The following is a 23,749-nucleotide window of genomic DNA, read 5'->3' on the forward strand; positions in this document are numbered from 1 at the left end:
TAGAACCTGGGTCTTAAAAGAAGAATGTTCCATATCATGACAATCACTATGAAATTCTGTCACTGAACAACTTTGGAGTATTTTCTGCTTGTGATGGTCTTGCATATGTCACATTGTCACATGGAAGCCAGCTGAGGCTTGCCAGTCAGGCAAAGAAAATTTAGTGTAAATTCCCTTTATCTGCTTTTAATCTCTTACTTTTCAGTCATGCTTTGAGATGGAAGAATATATTTAAAAGGGTACCTAATGGCTTCTCTCTCCCCACCTTTTCAAGCAAGCTGTTTGCTTTGAGGCACTGTAACGTAACACAAATCTGCAGTCTGTGGCAAGGATGCTAGTCCATGCTGTACGTTCAGCATACAAAGATAGTACTGGAACAGTTTATAAACAATATAGGGGCCTTCAAAAACTGAAACCAGCAGTATGTCAGGGTGAAAATTCACTGAACTGTCCCTCTTTGGTTCCTGAGATCATTGAATTCAGGTATTTCACTTACTTAAAAAATAAAGTAAGGTCAGGCTGTGTCAACATCATGGAACTCAGCATATCCTTCATTCATGCAACCTGTAAATCAGTGGTAGGAAAAGACATACTTTGTGTCTTGTAGTATCTTAAAATACAGCATTCCTACAAAAAGTTTGCCTACTTTGCTAATTTAATGTCTCCAGTTTCTTGGAGCAACTCCCGCTGCTATGATGTTGAAAACAAGTTCTAGATACTCACCATAGTTCTGCAAAACCAAAGGCCTTGCTTTAATTGTAACAATAATGCCACTATTGTGTTTATCTACTTTGCCATCCAAAGAATTCCAGCAGTTGCATGCCTGCACACCAGTAGGATGATTGACATTGTTGTAATAAGGTTAATGTTTAAACTTCCCACCCGTGATAACTAAAATATCCAGAGATAAGACTGAAAGTCAATTTGTAATTATCCCTGCTGTGCCAAGATGTTGCAAAAGATTCTAAGTGGAGGGTAATTTAACTTTTCAGTCCTAGCCATTAAAAAGTAGTAAGAAGAAGGTGAAAAGCTTGGGATGTTTGTATCTTGACTTTCCAGGGTAAAAAAAAAAAAAAAGGTTTTGTGATTCCTCCTTATTCAAACTGGGAATAATTTTCTCTGTGTTCTACTGAAAATGTCCTTTTTATGTTTTGAATATAGTAAGTTTGCCTGTTGTTTACTGTCCATGGTACGTGAAGGGAATAGATCATGGTTAGCAAATAAGCTACTAGAACATTTAGTATGGAATAATTCAATTGAAATCCATTTCATACATAAAGACAACATGTGATAATTATTTGTAGTCATTCTAACTAAAGTACTGTCCTCAGAAGAAATAATATCCCTTCAGTCATGTGCTCTGTGGCTTCTGTGAATGACCTGTATTAATTCAGTTTCTAGAAACTGGCTCTTTAAATTAACGTTGGTAACGGCTTCCATGCTAGACTATTGAAATAAAGGGTATTACATCATTGTCCAAACACGTCTACTTAAATAAAAAGTATTTGTTTGCAAAAAATATATATATTTTAAATCTTTTACACAACGATCAGCGTGCATGCCATTTTCCATTTCAGACTAAGCATACATTTCAGATGTGGAAAAAGCAAGCATGTTGAAATAATTTGAGGCATGGGTATAGTCGGATCAGTCTTGGTAATCCAGAAGGGAGGGGTGCCCAGTGTATTATTACATTTCGTATATTATTTTTCAAGAGATGGATGCAATCAGTCATCTTCTCGCATATGGTTTGAAAAAAAATTGTCTTGCTGGCAAGTAAACTGTTATTTAAGTACACAATCCACGGTACTACAGAAACAGTTTTGCCAAACTTGTCCAAGTATTCTCACATCCTTAAAGATGGTATAAATATCATTTATAGCAAGCCGTTTACTTCAGAGTATATGGAATGCCTTCCTGCTCCCCTGATCTAAGTGTCCCAGTTTGCATTATGGCCTTTATTGCTTCTGTTTGATGGAGTGATCAGTAAAAATTTAATGACACTATAAAATAATAAAAATGTCATTAATTTACCACGGATCTTGGATGCAGTGGTTGTAAAGTTACATTAATAAACAGAATATTTTTTACAACAAAAAGCATTGTTACGTGGGAACGTATAAATAACACACATAAATTTAAGAGCAATTTTACTGTTAGCACACACATTATTATGGAATAGCCAATAAGTGTATAAAACATAGTATATAAAATTTTATGAAAATATACTGTGCACATCAAAAATTCAGCTTTTATCCTAGTGCAGAGAAAAGCCATTATTGTGTGCTTACTGTTTCATTGCTGTTCTTTCACAAGATCACAATTTTATATTTGTTTCTAGTCATTTGAAGTTTGCAGCCTTTTCAGAGGTAGGGGCTACTGCTTCCTTTTCTTTTACTCCTTGCTTCACTAAATCATTCTTTTACCTTCCACATGTGAAGAAAGAATTGATACTTTCTGCCAGAACGTGACGGAAAAGTTGCTAATTTAATGCAAAGCTAAAAATAATGCCAAAGGGGTTGAAAGGCTTGCTTGGCGACTCTGGAAATAAGGGATAACTATCTAGCAGTCTATCTGTCATCACTGGGGCTGCTCCATCACTGACTGTGATAATATGTGAATATGATGGATGCCACAGCCTTGTGGCTCATAACATTTAACATTCATCAGCTCTCACTAACGGGGGCTTTATAATTTAAATATCTTTATTTAATATGCAACATCCACCTCATACATCATAATTTCAAAGCACTTAGAGAACCAACAGTCCTGCAAGACAGTTGAGCAGACTTTAATTTTTTCAATAACTTTTACGTTTTCTGCATGTTTGTGACTGACAACGCATAAATAAGTGCCTAATCATATCACAGAATGGAAAATTAAGATTTGGCTGCTAAGAAGAATCTTTTTGCTCTTCTTTTTCTCATATTAAAGAAGTGATTATTTTTACTGTGTGTTCAACATATAAAGAAGCACAAAGGATCTGAATTGTGCTGGGAACAGCTTTCAGTTTTCTAGTGCAAACTCCAATTGACTGTGTTGATCTCGTCATCAGAAAGGGTTGTCAGTGTCATGTCCAAAACCCTTTTTCTGAAATTTAAATGGGAAAACTTAATGTGATCATACAGTATAACTCCATAGCTGGTACAAAAAATCAGTTCAAAATAGAGGTCCAAAATGCTTTTTCACCGGAAACAAAACATCTGCACTGTCCATAGTGGTGCACTTTATTACAAACTCACCAAATTTTCTATTAATGTAGGTTAGGCAGGTAGCAATATATCCAGTAGTTGATGTACATGTGTGCAAATATGCACGTGTAGGTAACGTTTGTTAGTGCAGTAATGTATAGCCATTTATTTTTAATGAAGGTATGTCTTTTTTTGTTCATATAGGACTATTATGTACAGAATCAATCTTCCTCTCAGTCCTTGCTCATACTAGGAAAAAGGTATACTTTTAAGGGATTTTTAGTGCAAGTAACTATTCTCTTTGGGATGAATTCAAGACGGGAGCAAAGACAAATCCCATAAAAAAGGATTGGAGACTAGTGGGACAAGTTTCCTCTCTAATAATAAATTTCATATGAATTTGCTGTATTTCATGGAACTGTAAAGGCATATACTAGATAAATACATTATTAGTCTTGAGGAACATTTTTCTATTTTTTACAGTTCTCTGAATTTGTCTAAACCCAATGCAAATATTGAAATTTTTTTTGCCATCACTATGACGATTCTTTTCAGTAAAAAAGCAAGCAAAGGAATGACTTTAAAAGGCATTTCAAACACTTAAATATAGCTAGCTTTGTTACAGGGTTTTATGAATTAGAAGAAGGGGGTTATGAAATAAGTATAAGTACATCTCCTTTGTTTGACAAGAGCAGGCTTTTTTATGGTATAAGTGCTTTCATTTTACTGTTCCTGAACCTTATCATGTAATTTTCCATTTTCTCCTGCCATGTCAAAATATTGATATTCTATCAGAAACTTTCTTTTTTTCTTCTTTTCTTTTTAACAGAATATTTTCTGGTAAAATCAAAGAGAATGAATGACTAGAAAGATATTCCAAATGTGCATATTGATATGTAGCAGGGTCTGTTGGTTTTTATAGCAGAAAGGTATTTCTCCTTCTGAAACACACTTAAGGGCTGTTCTTCCAACAATACTGCAGGTGCTGTATTAACATCCTTAAGAAAAAGCTTTTAGCGCAAATATTTTGGAAGAGGCAATATATGTGCCAAAAGCTGTTTTCTTAGTACTGATCTTTGTTTTTATCTCAACTGCAAATCAGCCCTTTGTAATGGAACACAGAATCCTTGACAAACTTATTTTTTATTCTGTCTACCAGTAAAACAGATCCCATCCTGATGATTCAGGTGTATTGTTACATTGCACAACATCTCTCAGTAAAATATTGGGCCTTTAGTATTGCAGTGCCTTTCTGCAGTCACATTTCATTTGTAACTCTTTCTTTTCTCATGAGTTCCGTTGTATATGTAAGCTCTTTCATCAACCACAGATTTTACAGAAGAAAATAAGTTAAGAAGTTAACCATATAAAATGCAGGGGTTTTTTTTTTTGACAACTGGAAGATTCTGAGAAACTTTTAGAAATGCAGTTAGTACCTGAAATGCCTTAGCTGCATGTTGTGGCAAATCCAGTGTCAGGTTGTGCTTTCTCATCTTCCTCTGCAAATTAAACAGAAAATAATTAAAAAAAAAATCCATGGCTGAAGGAATCAAAAGAATGAGGAATCAAAAGAATTCCTTGTTGTTGGCCTGGTGGGGTTTTATTACTGAAAGATAATGATAATAGAAAATGATCAGATTGGAAAATGGAAGTATTGGGAGGTGGAGTGAATGAGGAGTCAAGGCCGTAAAGTATGTTTTGCCCTTAAGAACATTTCCAAGTTTCTAACCATCTTGCAGGAGAGAAGCTCCTAATGTTTTCTTCTTATGTCTAGTATGCACAGCACAGAACTAGGTCATTGAACAATAGACTGAACAGCAATCAGCACTCTACTTCTGCATAATGCATTAAGTATAACATGGAGAAACTGTTCGCAGAGCTGAAAGCTGGTATTTCAAGTCTGTAAATTCAAGCTGACATGACATTTAATATTGTTTCATAGTAATGAACAACAAGGTTTCATTCATTCACAAGTACAACATAATGCCAAGTTTAGTCTGAAGAGGTAACAACAAGGCAAGAGGGAAAACATGCTATGTTCCTTCAAATGAGAACGCTAAATTAATGATAACCGTTGAACGCTTTGCTACTGATACACAGTACTACAGAGACTACTATTGTGAGACAATATTACACTGTCATTTATAGTGCCCTTGTCCAGCAGTTGATTGAGGAACTGGCCTAACACATAAAATACCTTTCAGTTTCCACTTTCTAGTTCCAGGTTTCCTCTGGAGGTCTCCAGGTCTCAAAAGCTTTCTGTTTTTCTAGGAGTGTGCATTCTTTTTCTTCTTCTTTTTTTTTTAAATCTCCTTAGTTCCCTATCCACTGACGTACAATTTAAATTCCTAGACAAAATAATAATATCAGTTCTGTCATCTATTATTCCTTCTTTCAAATACTTGTCTTTGAAAACCTCTTGCATAAAATTCAGACTTGTGTTTTCTCAGAGGTATGAATGCAAACTTGAATCTCATAGTGGGGAAAAAAGTGCTTTTTCCATTAAATTAGCAGTATATTTTAATACAAACTCTTCTTTCAACTTCTGAATTTTCATGTCTCCCAAATGTTGATTGTCTTTTCCAGTTTAAGTTAGAAAATAAGTGGAAAGGCAAAGTGAGCAGCATTGATCAGCACTGTTTGCTGCCAAGAGTGTTTTGTATTTGCATGTACAATCATTTATGCGTTATGGCAGTGCAGATCAAAATAATCTCAAAGTTTTGGTATATGTTTCACATTTAAAACTGATTTTCATAAATGCAAACATTCAGAATCTGTAAAAAATGGTCCCTGAGTTAAAATTCTAATTAAATGCTCTCATTATTTGTTCAGATATAGAAAAATAAGGCTTGTATCAGTGCATACACATATGCACAGGCATATAATGAGAACTAACCTATACGGAGCATTAAGACTACTTCTGTTCCTTTCCAGGAAAGAACAAGGTTTGAAAATTTAGGCCCACAGTTAACAGGGAAACCCAATGAAGATGGAAAACTGGGCCCTGGTGTCATCGATCTTACAAGGCCAGAAGATGCAGAAGGTGAGTTGCAAATTTGACTCTGGGTTATTGAATACTGCATCACAGAATGGTATGGCTGAAATGCTGCCAGTGTCATAAGTACTGTCTAGCTTACATCCCAGGTAACACTTGAATGATGTTTTTGTGAGATTGTAATAAGTCCATAGCAAAGGGCGGATACATGAAAAGGACTGTATAGACCCCTAAGCCTTTCTGCAACGCAACTATTTTTTTCCCCCAGCAGCTGTTAGTTAAGTGTTTACATTTTATACTATTAATAAGAGTGTAGGAAACAATGAGAAAATTATCTCAGCAAGGCAATACATATATATTTTTTTCACTGGTTTTTAAGGATTTAGCAGCTTTGAAGAAAGTTAGAGCTCTTTAAGTCTACCCATCAGTGCACTCACAAACTATTCAACATATAGTAAGCACAATTTTATTGACAGGCAGCTGTCAAATGATAATGGAAAAATATTTCACATTTTCTATATGAAAATGTTTTTTTCATTATATAAGCCTTCAGTGCATTTGCACTCAATTCAGTGAGAGTTCTATATATCAGGCATACAGTGTCAAGCCACAGGTGGAAGTCAGTGTTTATCAACACGGAGTTTAGTCTCTAGCAGGGTTACCATGCATGCTCTGGAAGTGGATGCCACTGGTATCCTCTCTACCCTATGATACATTAGAAGAGAACAGGTAGATAGATAGGAACCATACCAGTCACGGTAGTAAGATTAATGTACTATTCAGATAGAACATTATGCAACATTTTGCCCCCTCAATTTACTTCTGTTTAAGAATCATTTTGCTCTTTTTTAACCTGACAAGTTCTAGTTATGCCACTGTTCTTGAGAAAAGGTTAAAAAATCTCTAAATTTTTCTACTAATATCCAAGCATCTGACAGGTTCAAAATTTGCTTTTTTGCTTGGATCAAAAGAATAGGACCAATAAACTTGTGGTTGTTGACAAATAGGGCTATTTTCAAATGATTCTTGAAATACTGTGACAGAATTTTTCTGATAAAAAGGCATTAATATTTTCTGTATAGAGAAATATTCCTGTGAGCACATTTTCTCTTCTGTCTCTGTGACCCAGAAATTAATGGTCCAGGTAAGGTCTCATGAATTTTCCCTTCATTTTGAAGTCTGACAACAACAGCACATGTAAATGTTATCTTTTCTTTACTGTATGGGTAGTACATGATATGCCTGTGATAAACCATCTTAGAGCCCTGATTCTCCTTGCTTGCCAACCAACATACATTATCTTTAATCAGTCTCTAGGCAAACCAAAAAAGCTGAATTGAAAAGTATTTTGGGCAAGGACTTGTATACAATGGAGAAGCTGTAAGTTCAGTTCTAAGATGTTCCCGTATTGACTCAACCATACAGAGGAATAGTTAACTCTCAAATTTAATTCAGCAAAACATTCCTATTTATTGGCTTAATATTATGATTATCTTGTCACATGGAACTGACACATGCACCAGGAGAACATGCTGACATGTTTTTTGCTTAATTTTTTTTTCTTTAAATATTTTACCATAGCCAAGATTTCAGGTCTCCATAACAGTAAGATAAGATGATGACTGAAGCTCATCAGCCATTACAAATAATATTCAGAAGGAGGCTAGCACATTAATGAGATACTTCATATTTTCCATATATATATATATATATATATATTTAATAGTTCCTTATAAAACCAATAATTTCCAGATTTTAATTTCTAAGGAGCTGTTATTTATGAGCTTCATTTATTCATCCTTTATAGGATTGATTGGCCATTGTTGTATTGTCTTTAAATAGAAAAATAATGAACAGAACGTAGGTAAAAAATAACTTTCAGACAGGTTTTGCAACGATTATGATTTTTTTTTCTAGAAAAAAGGACTTAGGAGATACATGGACTTTCAAAAGTACTTGTTGACTAATCAGTTATTTATAAACTGCTTTGTAACGGAATTTCCATCCTATGGCAACTTCTCATATTTCAACATGTTGAAGGATATATTTTTCCTCAGTTGGGATGAAAAGTTGCAACAGAATACTTACAGATACAGAGTTACTAGTTCATATGACATCAAGTCCCTGATGACTTTCTTGGTTTAGCTCATTTCCTTCAATTCATCCTTTCTCTTTCTAGTGTCCTTAATTTAGTATCTTGATACACCTCGTGGTACTGACAGCCCCCCCCTGTTACTGGATAGTGCAGAACGAAGCTTTGACATATGTAACCTGAGCTACAGTGATATGTGCCAGTTTAAGGACAGCGTACATGTCTTTCTAGAGCTAGTGGGGCAGTTTGAGGCATGGTGTGTTGCCACATGGGAAATCTGAGTTCATGAATGGATTCAGATTTCCAGACTTTGTTTAGCAGCCAAGAGATGTCTCTGGAAAAGAGGTGCTGGACGAATACCTCTGCTGATCTGAAAAAAAAGTTGGCAGGAGTTCAAAACTGAGCTGCTTATTTGTCCTTCTAGTTGTAGACAAGGTGAATTTAGATATTAGTTGGATATAAAAAAAAGACATTCAAAATATCACCCAAGTTTTGCCCCTTATCTTTGGCAAGCTAGCTAAGAGATGACACTTTTAGCATGGCATCAGTTAGAGTCGAAGTCCATTGAAAACAGTGCTGCTGAAATATCAGCAGTTAAACTGTGGCCTGATGTACTGCACCATGCTACAGATTCTGTTCGTCTTCAAGAATATTAATGCTTCTAATTGTCATGAAACTAATACAGATCTTTCTAGGTTTGCCATGTCACAAAGTTTTTTATTTGTGTTGCTATTATTTTGTGCTTCCATACGTGTCTGTTTCAGCACTGCATTACTAAGAAACTTGACAACTTATTCTTTAGAATCATGGAGTCTTTTAGGTTGAAAAAGACCCTTAAGATCATCGAGTCCAACCATTAACCTAACACTATCAAGTCTACCACTAAACCATGTCCCTAAGCGCCACATCTACATGTCTTTTAAATACCTCCAGGGATGGTGTCAACCACTTCCCACGGCAGCCTGTTCCAGTGCTTGATAACCCTTTCAGTGAAGAATTTTTTCCTAATAACCAATCTAAACCTTCCCTGGTGCAACTTGAGGCCATTTCCTCTTGCCCTATCCCTTGATACTTGGGGAAAGAGACTGACACCCACCTCGCTACAACCTCCTTTCAGGTAGTTGTAGAGAGTGATAAGGTCTCCCCTGAGCCTCCTTTTCTTCAGGCTAAACAACCCCATTCCCTCAGCTGCTCCTCATAGGACTTGCTCTCTGGACCCTTCATCAGCTTCGTTGCTCTTCTTTGGCCTCCTCTAAAAAGAGAGCTTTGTTGCATTTTAGTGTGTTGCCAAGGTCACAATCTCAACCGAATGTCAAAAGTTCATAATAGCCATAGTCATATTCTTTGAAGACTTCGTGTGTTTCACACCTTCCTTTCTGTTTTGTCATTGTTACTTTCTTTTAATCTTTTTTCAATTTTTTCTTAGTTATCATTTGAGTGCAGGTTGCTGTAGACATCTTTAGATAATATTCATGTATTTTGTTGTGTGCTTTTACGCAAATAACAGTCATATAGAAAATAAAGATTTCTGAAGTAACATATTGGTGGTCAACTTTTGACCCCCTATCTTTCTTCATCAGAAATAAATCCAGATCTCTGAGGTCCAAGTGCAGTTGTGACAGAATGAGTGTGTGCCTGTTAGATCTGTCAGATGGTTTTACTCCCATCACCAGAATTTTAGAATGTCAGAGTTATGAAATTTACTACCTTTAGAGAAGACATATTGACTATTTGTAGAGGGCTTTTTGGGGGCTGGTGGGAGGGAGAGTGGTGTAACAGATATATTCCTGAGCCGAGGACTCCAAATTTAGATCCACTGCTGGCCATAAACTGGGGGAAGTACAGTTTGGGCTGCATCCTGATCCCCCAACTGATCTGGACCAAGGGGGCTATGGAAGTGCACTTCCACTCCCTGCCTACCTGCACAGCTGCACTAAAGTGTGCAGAGACATGGTACGTGTCTGTCTCATCCCAACAGGCAGCCGACATAGACCAAATCTGGGAATTGCTCCTGGTTCCTATAGGTTTGACACAGCCTTTAAGGTTCAAGTAATTTGTTATAAGAAGTATCAGCAGACTTCTGTGTTTTATGGAATGCCTTTGTAATAGTATCTAGCAATGATTTCTCTCTACTCCTTATATCTTTTCTATAACATATGGCAGTGATCTAAGTTTGACAGGATCAGAGTCATGTTTTCCTTTAATTTTAGGAAAGTTTGCAGTACTGGCTCATTGATCAGAAGCCGAAGCTACATGTGTATTTTTTTTGAATCATGAATTATAAGACAAGTCTTGAAATTCTTTAAATTTAGCTCTATGCAATTATAAGACAAATATGAAAGGATACTGCAGAATGACTTTTAAGACTTAACTTGTTGTCCCTGCCCAGTGTGTGAAACCTTTTTAAGATTAATGGTAACTAGTTCTACTTTCAGAGATGACCTAGCATATGAAGTCGTTTTCAAAGCTTGTGTTACTCATACTGACCTGACTGTCACCTGAATGGAGGCCTGAAAATCATCAACAAGAGTTTTATATTAAATACGACATAAACTGACATCTCTATTACCTCCTTAGCTACCAGCAGGACTGGGCTAACTATATTAAAAATCATGCTCGGACTGTATTCAAAAACATTGCCACTGACTGTGACACCATTGATGAATAATCCACAGCTATTAGATTCATATCATTACCTGGAAATCCCAGTTGTCATGTTAAAATATATGATACATTTGTAGCTAGCAAAATTCAAAAACATGATTTGAGAGCCTCATAAACGTTCGGTGACTGGTATGCAAAATTATAAACAACAGCCAATTATAGAACTAAACAAGGAATTTTTTTTTTCCTCCAAACCTCATCATTTTAAAGGAAACATCATTCTTTCTGTAGGCGGCTTCATAATTTTGAACATGTGAGATTGTCAGTACTGAAATACAGCTAACTGGCATGGACACACCAAGACAGCTTTGAATCTAGCTATAGCTACAATCCCTTTTTGAACGACTGACATACATCAACTGACCAGAGTGTGTAGAATATAGTCAGGAGCCATATGTGACCCCTGTTTAAATTCCAGGTGGGGGAAACCTAAAGTATTTCGTACTTAGTTATCTGAGAATGTTGGATGATCTAAATATTTTTTTTTGGTTCAAGTTCTAAAAAAATATTCCTTTCGCAGATGCTCACTTTTGGTGATAGTGCTGCTTCTTTTGAATCGTATAATATGCTCTATGTTTATGGATCTTTTGCTTGTATAATGTGCTCTATGTTTATGGATCCTTCTGGTTTTGTGGTTGTGGTCAAGTGCTTTGGAAATTTATAGGAAGTATGTTAAGATTTTGTTTTGTAGTAGATGGAAATCTGCAGAAGAGACCTAACGTTCCTGTTGACAATTACTGATTTTTACCTTAGCTCAGATTGCAGTGTGGTTTCCTTCAGCAGTCATAGTCAGGGATTCAAATTCCATCAAGACCTGATCTTCATTCCTGCCAAAGAATTGGATCTGTTAAAATATAGCTTTCTTGATTGGATCCTGGGCTCAGGGCAAAAACATCTGAATGTTGCTGTTTTGCCACTGCCTCACTGTGTGATTTTTGTAACAGAGAACTAACTTCTCTGTGTCCTGTTTTCCCAAGTGAAAAATCAGATGCATTGTGAAGATAAATTCATTTTTATAAAGCAAATGGAAACAGATGAAAATGACGTATTAGTACTTAACATTTAGTTCCATGTTTGTTTGTGTTAATATAGTAGATTTCAAGCGCATGTGAGTTAAATATTTGGCTTCACAGTTTGCCATTTGGTACAACATACACAAAGACCTTTTCTTCTGAGTCCTGTTTTGATGTTTTCATTTGCTCTATTTCTCATTTGGCAGCTTTCTTGATTCTGTAAACTGTATTTAGCACTTGCTGCTTCTTCCTTTGATACTAATCTACCACTGTGTGTTAAGCATGGACCATAGTTCTAAGGATAGGTATATGCCTGCTAGTTTAGATAAAAACAGTTTTAAATAATGTGATGGGATCTGACTGTTCACTTTATCTGTATCTACGTATTTATTTATCCTTGTATTAAACTATTACTTTTCAAAGTCTCCCAAAGGATAACCTCTGCTATGAAACCTAGATGTTGAGTTAGTCATTAAGAGGTATCTTGGAGTCCTCAGCATAGGATTGGTACCAGCCCACCTTCTTAAATTCATTGACTTAGTGCCTGTGTCCTTCCTTTCACTGCCTGGTGTCTCTTACTTTGATTTATAAGTTCCTTGGTTTAAAGATTGTGGTTTTCTATATACCAAGTCACTGTTTGAGATTATACAGCTTTAAGCCTTATCTATTTGATCATGGTATCTTTCACCACACTCCAAGTAGGCTGAATGCAAGCCAGTTGGGGACTGCGAGCTGCATAACCATTGGCAATAGGCTGGTTCCAGTAGTAAGCCCTAGCTTGATCTTATTAATTCCAGTCCAGATATACACAGTTTTTGGTCTGAACCTGATTTTGGACCTGAGCCCAAGCTTGGAGGAGCACAAGCTCACCTTTGCTTTTAAAAGAACATATTTCTATTCAGCAGTAAGTGTAAGAACCCAGTTCTGCAGCATTTCAGATGGTGGATTTGCTGACCAACATACAAAGTCCATGAATTGCTAAATATTTGCAGGAATTAACAGCAGTCTGTCTCTTTATGTCCATAAAATTAGCACTTGCCATTCATATTTGACTTGGGCTAGCCACGTTGCAAGGCATGTTGTAGTACAATGAAAGATTCTACCTGCCCAAAAGCAAGGGAAATTGAATGGCAGAGAAAGAGAGAAATGGTGTTATGTATCATCATGGATTTAACCAGTTGCCATAACATGGTGAACAATGAGAGGCTGCAATGGCAGCAGCAGCAGTGAATGTGGAATCATGTAGAGGAGAAGAATGAGCGAACTAGGGAAAGACAGGGAGTCTTTGCAATGTAGAAGGTAGTTTCTTGGCCATGTGGGGAGAAATATGAGAAAAAGGAGCTACAAAGGGAGCACAAGGCTGATATCTAAGGGTGAGAGGAAACTGCCGCCTTGTCCAAATTTCTGTCCATCTGTCAAAGCTTCATTTTTCTCCCTCCCTGGTGATAGAGCAGACAAGTGCCTGGGTTTTGCAAATTAACTAAGTAAAAAATAGATCAACACTTTCTTAAAGGAGCACTCAAAGCCTCAACATTCTCATATATGCCCAATAGTAAATAATTGCTTATACAAAAGGGTGACACAGTTTCTTCTTAACTCCAAAAAGTGTTGACTTTGAGCAGCTGAAGAGGCAGGTGAAAGGGAACCATATATTTGCAGGCAGATCAATCTTGCCAGGCTGCCAACACAATCCAAACCTGTGAGGTAACTTGTTTAACACCCTCCTATGCAGAGGTGTAAACAGCAGGTAGTACATGCATGAAAAAGCATCACCTACTTTTGTGACAGTGCTTCATAAATACTGGAGGAAAGAATGCCTCTCCACGCCAGTATTTGTCGCACATAAATATTTGTAATAGTTGCTATGGCAGTTGAGAGCGGAAAGATGAAAATCAGAAAACAGTGAAAGCTTTCTGAAAACAAAGAAGTGTTTCCAGAGAGAATGCAGTAAGCTCAAGTACTGGAATTTTTATTCCCCTGAATTCTTATTATAGCTCTTTGTTTAAAAACAAATCCCATAAGTGTATCTTTATTATTTAAAGATAAAATAACTTATTATCTTGGTTAATTAGACCAGATGCTAAAAGGTGGCCTTTATTAATAGTGGTTGCCATTTTAAACACCCATGAATCTATTTGATTGTGCCTGATACTTCAGTGATACACTTAAATTTTTCAGAATAACTCATAACAGATCGGGAATCTGGGATAAAGTACTTAGGCACAGTATTACAGTTGTGTTGGATGAGATTCAGCGCCTCAGCCCTGGAGTAACTCAACGCCTGCAAATGGGATAGGAGTAAGACATTATGTCTTTAAGAACCATCCCATCACTTTTCTGATGGCAATCACTTCATGAATCTCATTGTTGTCAGAATCCCCATAACATTTTACAGGGGGAACTCCCACTCTGAGTACTGAAAAATGCGAGCTGGGGGTGTGTGGACTGATCTTCCCATGGCATTGAAACTTATTTCTCTCAAGACACTAATATTTAACATACAGTATGCTTCTCACTTTCAGAATAATAAATCTGGATGTCCTCCAAAAGTGTTACCTTTTGATTTTCAGCTGTCTTAGGTATTTTTTTCCTACTGCTAAATATGAGGCTTTCTCGTTTGCTGTTTCCATGCTACAGTAATTGATTCTTATAGAATAGTACCTTTATTTAAAAAAATTCTAGTTAGAATTTCTGATGTTGTACAACCAACCACTGTTACAATGCCCTGAGTTTTACATAAGGGTGCCTATTAGCACAGTTATGGTTAAGGGCTTGTCACAATTTCCATTATATAGTAAAACATTATTTTCAGGAATTTAGAACAAGGCTGTAAAAAGTAACTGTGGGCTGCAGTTTTACACAGAAAATCTTTGCCCATGAGAAAATTATTGTCACAAATGCTGAAAGCAACAGTCAGTTTGCTTAGCTATTTTTAAGTGGAGTGAGTGAAAAACTAAATATAGTAGTTCAGTGGTTTAAAACATTTTTTCACACTCATATATAGCCATCGCAGGTGTAAAACACCCCATGGTCCTGATTCTTAGCTCTGCACATGTCTCTGAATTGCTCCAATATTGCAAAAGGAGTTTGAAGCTGCCTAAAATAGCATAAGATTTCCAGGCACTATTGAATTTTCAGCTGACGGAGAAAGCCACCATTATGTCATACTGCATGGAGGAGGGAGGAATCTTGCCCTTCTTCCTTATCTCCTTGAGCACAGGGAGTGGAGCAGAAATATGAATACATTAAGGAAAGAACATCATATCTTCTGGCTAAGCATGAGCAATTGATACAGATTCAGACAAGTCCTCTTCTTTGTACAACTGTCTGTTTTTCTAAGTCTGTACTGCACACCATTTTCTCCTTTAGGATTCTCAATAACTCACAATAGAAAAGTGTTTAAGAGCATTTGCCTTCCTTCCACGTAGATATGCCAAGTATCTAAGTAAGTGTTTAGTGCAGAACTTAGTAGCAAGGCGACAATATTTTCTTAACTTGTACTTTGATTTAATTTTACAGAATCAGGGGTCCAATATGTGTGTGGGGTGCGCATTACAGTATCTTCACAGCTTCTGCAAATATTAAATGATTATGTTTTCAATTTGGGAGGGGTAGTTTCACAGAAAGTGCAATATTTCAAAAAAGAGTAATTTGTAAATTTTCACACAAGCCCCTATTTCGTGGCAAATCCCCCATTTTCATCCAAACCAGGTAAATGTGGCAATATATTTGGACACGCCATTGCCCTGTTTGTAAAAATATCTTCCTGGCTTCACTCACAAATCCCAAACGCACAGGTGCAGAGTATTTGAAAAATTAGCCTTGAGACTTTTCCCTAACATTTATTATTACTTGTTAACTTACAGCTCCTGTTATCATGCTGCATTTGCTTCTCTCCCTTCATGATATATTATTTACTAATTATATTATTAATTATTATAACGTCAGCACCCCATGTGAAAGGCAAGAAGAAATGGCATATGCGTATCCTAGTCCTAGGTCCTTGCCATCTACTTACTGATATGATATGACAAGTGAGAACAGCAATCACTGGATGGAGGGAATTAGTTATATTGGTACAAAGAACGATGTTGCATATGCTAGAAGGTGACAAATTCAATTGCAGATTGAATGCAGGAAATGGGCCACTAAAGCAGTGATTTCAACACACATTAAAACCTTTTGCAAAGTATTCTGCATTTCATTAATATCACATAATTTGAAGTAGGTGGTTTTGTAAACATCTCTCACGTTGTTAAACGTAGTTGTCTTTTATAAACCACGTTGTACTTAAGCTTTTAAAAGTCATTGTGTTGCTACATAGGAGCAAGCAATGTTGTTCGTTAACAGTGTTCAGCCACACCTTGAACTATGCATCCACCAAATATGAAGTCAGGCTGCCTTTTTTCTCTGTGGTGTATTCCTGTCTGTCATTTCTCCATCTTGAAATAAAACAAAGCATTGACTGAAATATGAATGGATCATGTCCTATGGCCCTCATTCAGGCAGGATTTAAAAAAACCCAACTGTTAGGGATGACTGAAGACTGCAGAATTAATCCCTGTGTTTTAAATCAGTATCATGTTTTCTAGATGTTCTAGGTGACACTGTAATGTCAGGAGAAATTTGAAATTATGTGAGTAACAACTCCACTGGCAACAAAGCTGTTACTCTTATTGAAACATTTTTAGGTTAAATAGATTAGTCAATTCCTCTTTGTATTCTTTTGACATTGAATATGATTAATATAGTAACAATAATTGCTTAGCTGGTAGAACAACAGTGTTTTTTCTGAAAAAAAAAAACCAACCAACCAACCAAAAAAAAAAAAACCCTAAACAACAATTTGCAGTATTGATAGATCTTGTCAGATACCTGACAATAATTATTAGTAATATTTCTCTTGGGCTGGGCTGTTTTGGCCATGGTTTTCCTTTCTGTGGGCCTCTACTTTCCTCATTTGAGTATGAAATGAAATATCAAAGGGAAACAACAATAGTGTTCATGGGAATGTTGATTGTAGTTAGACCTGATGACTGGCAATCCCTTCCTTCTGGTGTCATTGCTTAGGATGAATAACTTTCAACTTAAATATGTTTCACATTTTTTTCTATCAATAATATCTATGTCAGAATAGGGTTGTTATCATTTAATTAATTATCTCTGAAGGGTCTTGAAGTCTGCAAGTGGCACGTGATTGAAATATCTTATGACACTTATATGCCTCCCCAAATTTATAGTAGAGACTGCTTCTTCATCCCAGTTTCTATCTAGATGCTTTGTGGATCTTCACAGAATAACTTCTCATGCTCTTATGTTACAGCACAAGTGGGACTATGTAGGCCACTAAGGGCTTAAGTCAGGCCTTAAGCACTAACTAATTCAGTTAATAGTCCATGTAATTTAAAATATTATTGTATTGTTTTAGCTGTATTCCATGCCAAATTTCCATGAGGGTTAATTTTGCCATGAAATGCAGTCACGAAAGCTAAACTGTTTGTGTAAGCCATCAAGAAAGTAGTTGCATTTAGGAGTTTTAATTCATTTAAATAATGTAGATTTGGGTATGGCTGGCTGTGGAGCATGGATGTGCTAATAGCTTATTTAGAAATATTTTTTCAGTATTTAATATGACCCAACTAACAACTTAGCTTTAAACACTGGTGAGTGAGCTGCTACCACTGATAGAATAGTTGATTTCATTTCACACACAGAAGATATTTCACTATGAATTTTAGCTCTAGACTTTCGAATGGGGAAAGATGTATATGCAGGTTGTGAGGATGGCTGTGAGAACTGGTGCTGTGTTTTAATTGAGATTAAGAATTTTGCTTGCATATGTAAAACAAATGTACTAAAAAAGTAAACTCACTGCCACCAAAACTGAAAACAAGGCACTTTGGAAAATATATGCTGATATATAACTGGCTAGAATTTCCTTCATTTTGCAAAGCCACGAGCCACATGCATCAGCTCACCACAAAGTCATTAGGTCTTTTTAAACTCAGATGAAAAACATTAACAAATACCACAAAAGGCTTTAGTATGGCCCCTTTGTTCATTCACATATGGCAGTTTATAACTCCTGCACCACTTGGGTCGTGTGTTTGTTTAAGCTGCCTCCATCAGGCCAGCCCTGAAAGAACAAAAGACATCTTGAGCGATCCTAAGCAGGAAATGGGCTAATCTAAACATGGCTTGTGACACTATAAGTAGAATAGAAAGGGGAGGGATTGATTAGTCATTAATGTCCAATTGACTCCATATGGATGTTGCAATAATAAGGCCTTTTTCAGTGCAGTAGCAGAGTTATTGAATTAGAGGTTTATGTTTCCTCAGAGCTGACCTTAGGGAATTCTGTTTTGATTCTTCTTGTTGATGTTTTAAAGGGAATGGAGTCTCTTAACAGGAAAAATAGAAGCCTTATCATAACTGAGTGTTGCATGGATGTAGCTAACCTGTGCTACAGTATATTCCCACCTCTTAGTATTTACTTAGCACATTTCAGAACCCTTGCAGGTGAAATATTTTAGAGCCCATTTAAATATTCCAGTATTTCATGAATCACTCATGTCTTTCTCAGTTTTTTTTCCCTTTTCATTCACTGACATGCAGCCTGTAAGAAATGTTCGGCCCTCAAATCCCAGCTGAATAATATTTGTTTAGCATTTGGAATGAAAGCAGCTTGACAAACAGACACTTCCCTGTAGAACATTTGTGCCACTGTGACTACAGGCATCCCCATTCCAGAGCTGGTCATGTTTCCAAGTGGGTGTTAGTTTTGCCTAGTGATGACAAGACATGCCATAACGACAATAGTTCATGAGATACCCATTTATTTTGCCACTGTTGCTGGTAATAAAGAATGAGAAAGTCTCCTGAATGTGGATGGGGATGAAAAAGTAAGAGGCAGGCAAGGGGCAAAACAGATAAATGTTACACTAACACTGCTACAAGTAACTTAGATTACACTGAAGTAGTAATTTTTGTAACCTTCTCCAAAATTGAACTTAATGAACTCAAATCACTCATCATTTGAACTCAAAATAATAGCTAAATGATTATTCTTGTATTCTAAACTTTCTAAAGCTTCTTTTGTCATTCTATTCTTTCCAGATTTGCATTTTTTATTTGATTTGAAATACTGCTATATCTTTCAAAAAGGCTGCATTTGTCTGCCTACAGGTTAAGGGCAGGAAGAGGGACTGCCAAGCCGGTTTTTCATGCTCCCTGTTTTTATGGCACTTCCATGTTTATGAGTAACCCATCTCTAGTAGTAAAAGAGTGACTCCTGTTTGCATGTTCACTAGTTTCTCCTCTCTGCAATGCAAACTGCTAGCAGCGCAAGTTGTATTACCACAGACAGGGCGAGTCATTTTGGAGGTCGCAATCAGCCTTTTCCAAAGTAGACAAAAATGTCATCTCAGTTTAATGAATAACTGATGATAGGAGCTTTACTACTAACCAGCCACTCTTACAGTAGGAACGTGGAAAGATCGTCTTTATTTCTATATATCCTACCTTGGTATATGTCTATGGAAGATGGTATGGAGTATATTCTTTACAGTAGCCAAAGATTTGTTATCTGGGGTGGAGTCAAAGGATATGTATCACTTCAAACATGAATCGGTGGCCAGAGTGTGAAGAGTAATTAAGGAATAACAGTGTGACTGACAAAAATCTCTTTCTTTTTGCTGTCACTTCATTTCTCTTTCTTTTCTCATCTTTTTCTCACCCCTTTTTCGCTCCTTTCTGTCATGTTTATTATTGTTTGCATTCTGGTAACATGTAAAGGCCCAGTCTGAGGTTTTGTTGTGGTAGATGATGTATAAAATGGAAGGTAAACCCACATCTAATTAAAGACAATAGTTTTAACCCTAATGTGGCCAAGATTTCAGGGAAGATGATAAGAGATGGTGCCTGTCCTAAAATTCTTGTCATTATAAAAGGTCAGAAACTCAGATAAAGGCAGGAATAAATCAATAAACAATGTAACAATTGTTGCTGTGTGTTTCTTAACATTTAATTCATGTGAAAGTCTTTATCTTCCATGCTGATGATCAGATTCTTTTCTCTTTGTAAAGAACAGGGGTTCTTCTTCTCCTGCACTGTCATTAGAGAGCAATCAGGCTCTTTTGGAACAAAAATATTGTTTAAAATACTTTAATGAAGCTGTAACGTTTTTAGATTCATTCTCTGGTGTTTTTTGACCCAGTATTGTCCCTAGGGTCTAGTCTGGAATCCAGCTTCCACAGAGGAGTTGCCTGCCATATATCCACAAAAACTGATCATTCTCCTCTAATCTGCTTTTAGTTTTAAATCATCAAAGTCATGACAAGTTGAGCAAATGCAAAGCATCTAGGAAGTGAGGCAGTCCACACCCTCAGAAGCTAACAGTGTAACTTAGAGAACAGTCCCAGCCTTTAGGCTGAAGTGTAGATTTCTTTGCCAACTAAGCCATTAGGGCAGCCAAACTGTACTACTTTTGCAATAAATCTTAATTCTGACCAAGCTCTTAATTCTGAAAATCAAAACCTCCTCCTGCAATTGCAGTACGAACAGTAACTAGCAGATAAAGCATTAGTTGCCATAGAGAGACAATTACCAACTTCTTCTTCTCACCTTTCATTGGTAGGACATTTTTATTTTATCTATTATTTTGGGTTTATTATTTATTAGACTTTCCTGAAAATATTTTCAGAAAGAAGTAAAACACCTACTTCTTTGCAGTTGTATGTGTCTTTTCTTTAAAAATTTCAGGCATCTCATTCAGCCTCTGTCACTACTATAATTATCACAATAAGAAAAAAATCCATACTTTGTAAAATCTGTTGAAATTGTTTATATAGGGCACAATACTGTCTAAATATCTGATTGACAGGATGAAGTACCTACGAACAACCAGTTTGAAAGCTTGTTCTTACGTGTTTCAACTTGTAAGAGCTCACTGAGCTAGGTTCTTTTTATATCATTAGCAGCTCATTTCTAAGCTAAAAAGGTACTGAGACTTTCTGGCTCCCTACGTAGAATCACATGCTAACAGAAGTATTTTCTTATAATGCTTTATAAACTGAATATAATTCTGTAGTTCTGAGATAGTTAGAAGAACATGGAGATTATATTACCTTAGTTATTTGCAGAAATTCATTTTGCAGATGCTTTTGTGATGGCCTATGGGTCAACTTGCAAATATTCCCCCAGAGATCAAGCACAAAGAACATCAACTCTTTGGCTGCTTTTTCAAATTCTTCAAGTATGGACTTGCTTAAAGCAGATGCAGCCAGAGCTTCTTGGCCTTCTTGGGATGGTTGTAATTTATTACTCTAAGAAAGAATTGTTTTCTAACATAAACTTTCTCTGAAAACAGATCATTTATGGTGGGTTGTTTTCTTTTTTGTTGTTGTTTTTTGTTTTGTTTTGTTTTGTTGTTGTTGTTGTTGTTCTCTCTAAATTATATCCAGATTAAAAAGCTGGCCTATAATCTTGATACTAGTAAAGGTACTCTTTGCCTTCATTAGGATTGAAAGGTCAGGCCAAAATTGTGTTAGAAAGGGCTAAAGACAAACTCCTTAGCCATAATGAATAAGTACCTTTGGGAAAATAAAAGATGGAAAATCACCATATGGATTCAAATATGTTTTCTTTCATTTGTTGTGAGTAGAGTAGCTGAATAACAAATGACAACTTTTGCATCAATAATAATTTTTTTAATTTGTCACTAACTTCCTAATTGCCCACATACCAGTTACAAATTTTATAGTATTATTTTAAAATATGGAAGAGCCATTACATGATATATTTGATTTTTCTCAAATTATATAGCCATTTGTCTCAATAAATGTTTCAATGTTGACTTACTATGTTTGTAACTTATTATAGTTTCACAATAAATATATGCTCTCAAAAGATGGTGTCTTTGATATACATGGTCCAAGCCTTCTGACAACAATGGACAGAGCCTCATTAACCATACATACCCCTAAGTTGGTCCTACATGCAGGTCACTCAGCAAAACTACTGTTCCTTTTTGCAATAAAAAGCTGACTGCAGCTGCAGTCTCCTGTAAATGCTGAACACCTGTAGCATGGTACTTAACTTAGAATAGTATTAAAATAGTTTTGCATCTCACATTTGCCACAAACCTGTCTTCTTTTATGTGCACGCATGTTAGTATACAAATTGCCAAATTGGTGTCAGTTGTAAAGTAATGGCATTGGAGGCATCATAAATTACCATGGTGATCCTCAGGAGAAGACACTGCCGTATACGAATGAGTGTTTTGCTCTCAGGGTAATGTATGTCTTCATCTGGCCCAGTAGTCAGCATATTGCCCTGTGTTGATGGATATAGTCAGCTTGAAACTACACTACATTTCACTGCACAATAAACATGGCTGTCAACACCATATAAAGCAAAATCAATTTATCCTGTATGGTCAGTGCGTTTTAAATGAAATTAATGTACTGTGGACCTGGTGGCAAAAAGGTAGTGTATTAGTTATGCATCCTCTATTTTAGGACTTTTTTCAAGTGAATGTATTTCATATATAGAATTTTTTAAATGCTATAACTAATATGTAGTGTTTTCACACTAAATCGGGAAACTTAGTTTTTGCACAATTAAAAACTTGTGAGTCGGTCTCTGAAATCCGTAAATCTTCAGTGGTTTACTTTGTGTAAAGAACTAATCTTATATTATTTGGCAAATGAATCCGTGTCAGGAGCTGTAATAGTGTACCAAAAAGGAGGCCTATTGCTGTGCTAATTTGTGGTCAAGAATCTTGCTTTTTCAAGGTATTGAATTATATGAACAGTTTGATGAGGCCTAAGATTAAGTGTGTCACTGCCACTGTAAAGACTTTTTGCCTTTCTTTTATAGCTAATGTATAACACTAAAACCATATGTTATCATCACAATTGCAAAAGTTTTTCTGGTAAAAGCATGCCTTATCTAGGCTCAGTTATCTCTTTCTCCTGTATTAACTAGTTCTACACCGCATACTCAGCTCTGTGAACTCTAAATCCCCACGAAGATTTGCTGTTTGTGGTCAAGAAGTGGAGCTGGATGCATTCAAAAAATGCGTTAAGGTTATGCATGTACAAGTTGAATTGATGGTGGGTAATGACAGGACACTGGGGTACATTAAAGAACAGCAGGCATGGAGAAGCTGGAGTGCTTCTCCCATTCCGGAAGCTCCAGGATGCTGTGCATGTACCTGTTGAAGGCAGAGAGTTTTATTACATATATGTAATCGAATGCTCCAAGACACATCTAAAATTCAACTAAAGGACATGCAACTTTAAAATGTTCAGCTCCAAATATAATCAGATCCATACAACTAGCAGCATGTACCTGGTGTACTATATAATTTATTTTATGAAATGTTTGGCATGTGCTTCACTGCTCAAGCAGTAAAGTAATTGTAAATTACTTGTGTGAACAGGTCTACATCAGTTTAGATTCTCAAACTTCTATGTGAGTTTTGCTGAGCATTCAGAACATGTATGCTATGTTAAAGTCCCAAATGGAAACTTTTTCAGATCTCCATACCTTACCTGGAGAAATACCAGTGCAATTTGTTTCCTCACTCAGATGTTGATGCCTTCAGCTCCGTGAGCCTGATCAGTTACACTGAAATCACTGGATATCCTTTCTCTCGCTGTCTCTCTCTCTCTCGTAGATCTGGCAGCTAAAAGGGGAGAGAGCAAAAGAGAATGAGGCTAAAATAAACACAGCAGTGAAAGCGCTTGCGTAATCCACATAATAATGTTTTGCATCCATCTTGTTTCTTCCT

At 36.4% G+C, this 23,749-nt stretch overlaps 1 protein-coding gene and 1 long non-coding RNA gene across 17 annotated transcripts in view; one reads left to right on the forward strand and one right to left on the reverse strand.

Moving 5' to 3' along the window:
- SOX6 (SRY-box transcription factor 6) overlaps nucleotides 1-23,749 on the forward strand; it is a 382,229-nt gene that overhangs the window by 340,657 nt on the left and 17,823 nt on the right. For 15 of the 16 annotated variants that reach the window (XM_041129350.1, XM_041129355.1, XM_041129354.1 and 12 more), the window contains one exon: nucleotides 6,126-6,234. In XM_041129350.1, the coding sequence (XP_040985284.1) occupies nucleotides 6,126-6,234 (109 nt within the window). Of the gene's footprint in view, nucleotides 1-6,125; nucleotides 6,235-21,110; nucleotides 21,332-23,749 lie in introns of those variants that run through there. The other variant, XM_041129362.1, reaches the window with a different exon arrangement.
- LOC121233864 lies at nucleotides 4,655-23,747 on the reverse strand. Its single transcript, XR_005934146.1, has 3 exons — nucleotides 23,511-23,747; nucleotides 11,691-11,769; nucleotides 4,655-4,690 (listed from the first exon to the last, which is right to left on the reverse strand). It is a non-coding gene; the product is annotated as an uncharacterized LOC121233864 (long non-coding RNA).

Source organism: Aquila chrysaetos, chromosome 16, assembly GCF_900496995.4.
Source record: "Aquila chrysaetos chrysaetos chromosome 16, bAquChr1.4, whole genome shotgun sequence".
NCBI lineage: Eukaryota > Metazoa > Chordata > Aves > Accipitriformes > Accipitridae > Aquila > Aquila chrysaetos.